We start from the raw sequence: 1,912 nt of genomic DNA, 5'->3' as shown, positions 1-1,912 counted from the left end.
TGTGTGTGTGTGATGTGTGTGTGTGTGATGTGTGTGTGTGCGTGTCTCACTGCTGCAGCAGCTTGAGCTGTCCGTCTGCGTGAACGCTCCCGTTGATGTGCTCGAGCCAAACCTGTAAGGCAAACAGGAAGTGAGGTCACCTCTGAGCTTCTGGCAGACGTCGCCTCCTACCAGGACCCCCCCCCCCCCACTCACCTGCAGACCACCAGGTGAACTTACCTTCTCCGAGAGCACGGTGATGTCACACAGCGAGCACGAGTACGGGTACACCGGCGGCATCGATCCGTGGAAGTCCAGACCCTGTTGCTTAGAAGGGACTGGTCCCTCCGGCTCCCTGACCCCGGCCGACCCCGAGCGGCGGCGGCGCTCGTCAGGAGGGGGGGCTGATCTGTAATCTGCTGATCTGGGCTCCGAGAAGTGAGAGGAACGACTCCGCTTGAGTTCCACTGAGCTGCAAGAAGAAGCGGCCTTACCATAGTCTGAGAGGCGTGGCCTGAGGTCAGTGTCCTGCACGGGTTGGACCGATGAAGACCTGACAGAGCTCGGAGACCCCCAAGGGTCCGAATGGAGGTCAGACGGAGTGGTGGAGGATGAAATCATGTGCAGTGGGTACTGTACCGGCTGCCTGCGGAGCTTGTCCCAGTCTAAGGAGGAGGAGCTTGCAGAAGGCCTGTGGGCGGAGCTTGTAGAAGGCCTGTGGGCGGAGCTTGCAGACGGTCTGTGGGTGGAGCTTGCAGAGGGTCTGTGGGCGGAGCTGAAGGAGTGGGAGGAGGGAGGAGCGACGGGGAGAGGTCTGGGAACAAAAGGCTTGACRGTCCCCTTCTTGCCTTTGATCTGGTTGATGAGGTGTGGCAGAGAGTCCACGGTCAGCACGTCCTCAGGAAGCTTGGCCAGGACCGCCAGGTCTTCAGGGTCCAGTCCACAGCTGGACAGGAGGCTGAGGACACTGTCCTGAGGACTCTGAGGCCCTGCAGAACTACTGGAGGACGAGGGGAACAAGTCCCGGGGGCGTCCGTAAAAGTCGGCGCYGCCTGCAGAGCTGTACGCCCGCGGGTCGGACCGCGGGTCGGACCGCAGGTCAGACCGCGGGTCGGCCGGCACCTGTCTGTACGGGTAGTTGTGAGACATGACGGCGCCCTGTGGAGAAACGCTGGCAGCGTCTCCTGTGGACAGAGATGTCAGGAAAACAATTAATCTGTGAAGCTGGAGGAGGAGCTGCTCTGACCCAGAACCTCTGATGAGCTCACCTGGAACAAACCAAACATCTGCATTTAAAGGTCAGTAAATCACWGGGCTGCGTTAAAAATAAATAAATAAATTTAATCGATCTGGATCGATTTTCGTTCAAATTTGAGAAAATCTRTTCAGATTTTTTCCTCGTGGGTGTGGTGTGATGAAGCTGTAGGGTTTACATCCGGTTGACGTTCAGCGCTAATGTTAGTGATTCATGAGTTTATTTTGTTTAGTTAGTTAATATTACAGCTGATTCTCAGCAGGACTTAAAGATAACAGAGGCCATGACTACTTCTGTTTGTAAAGCAGCAGGAAACGAACCAAAACTCCTGTATGTAAACATCTGACTGAAACTGTTGTCTGCATGTATAAATGTGTGAAAGATGACAGTCTAACTAAATCCTTTAGTTTTCTTACTAATATTATTTATAAATTTTAGAAAAATCAATGTAATTCACAGTGAAGGAATGTTTTAGCTGAAGTTCTCTTTCTTCTTGTTAAGTTTTACTGAACAGATGCTAACAGAAACATTACAAATATACAGTTTTCATACACTGAGAAGTGTGGGCAGAAGAAAACTTATATTATCCCACCTCTTCTCCTGTAAGCTTATTCCATCACTTCTTAATGATTAGGGGTGTAAGAAAATATCGATACACTGAAATATCGCGATATTTCA

At 51.6% G+C, this 1,912-nt stretch overlaps 1 protein-coding gene across 1 annotated transcript in view; it reads right to left on the bottom strand.

Annotated features, from left to right (window-relative positions):
* Nucleotides 1–1,839, bottom strand: part of matr3l1.1 (matrin 3-like 1.1) — a gene marked incomplete in the record, with an annotated part of 10,446 nt that extends 8,607 nt beyond the window's left edge. The window contains 2 exon segments of the mRNA XM_014012156.1: nucleotides 51–112; nucleotides 220–1,839. Of these exon segments, the coding sequence (XP_013867610.1) occupies nucleotides 51–112; nucleotides 220–1,128 (971 nt within the window).
* Nucleotides 1,840–1,912: the final 73 nt, after the last annotated feature.

This window comes from Austrofundulus limnaeus, unplaced genomic scaffold (assembly GCF_001266775.1).
Source record: "Austrofundulus limnaeus strain Quisiro unplaced genomic scaffold, Austrofundulus_limnaeus-1.0 Scaffold89, whole genome shotgun sequence".
Lineage (NCBI taxonomy): Eukaryota > Metazoa > Chordata > Actinopteri > Cyprinodontiformes > Rivulidae > Austrofundulus > Austrofundulus limnaeus.
Note: the sequence above shows the minus strand (reverse complement) of the source record. Positions and strands in the feature narration are given on the sequence as shown.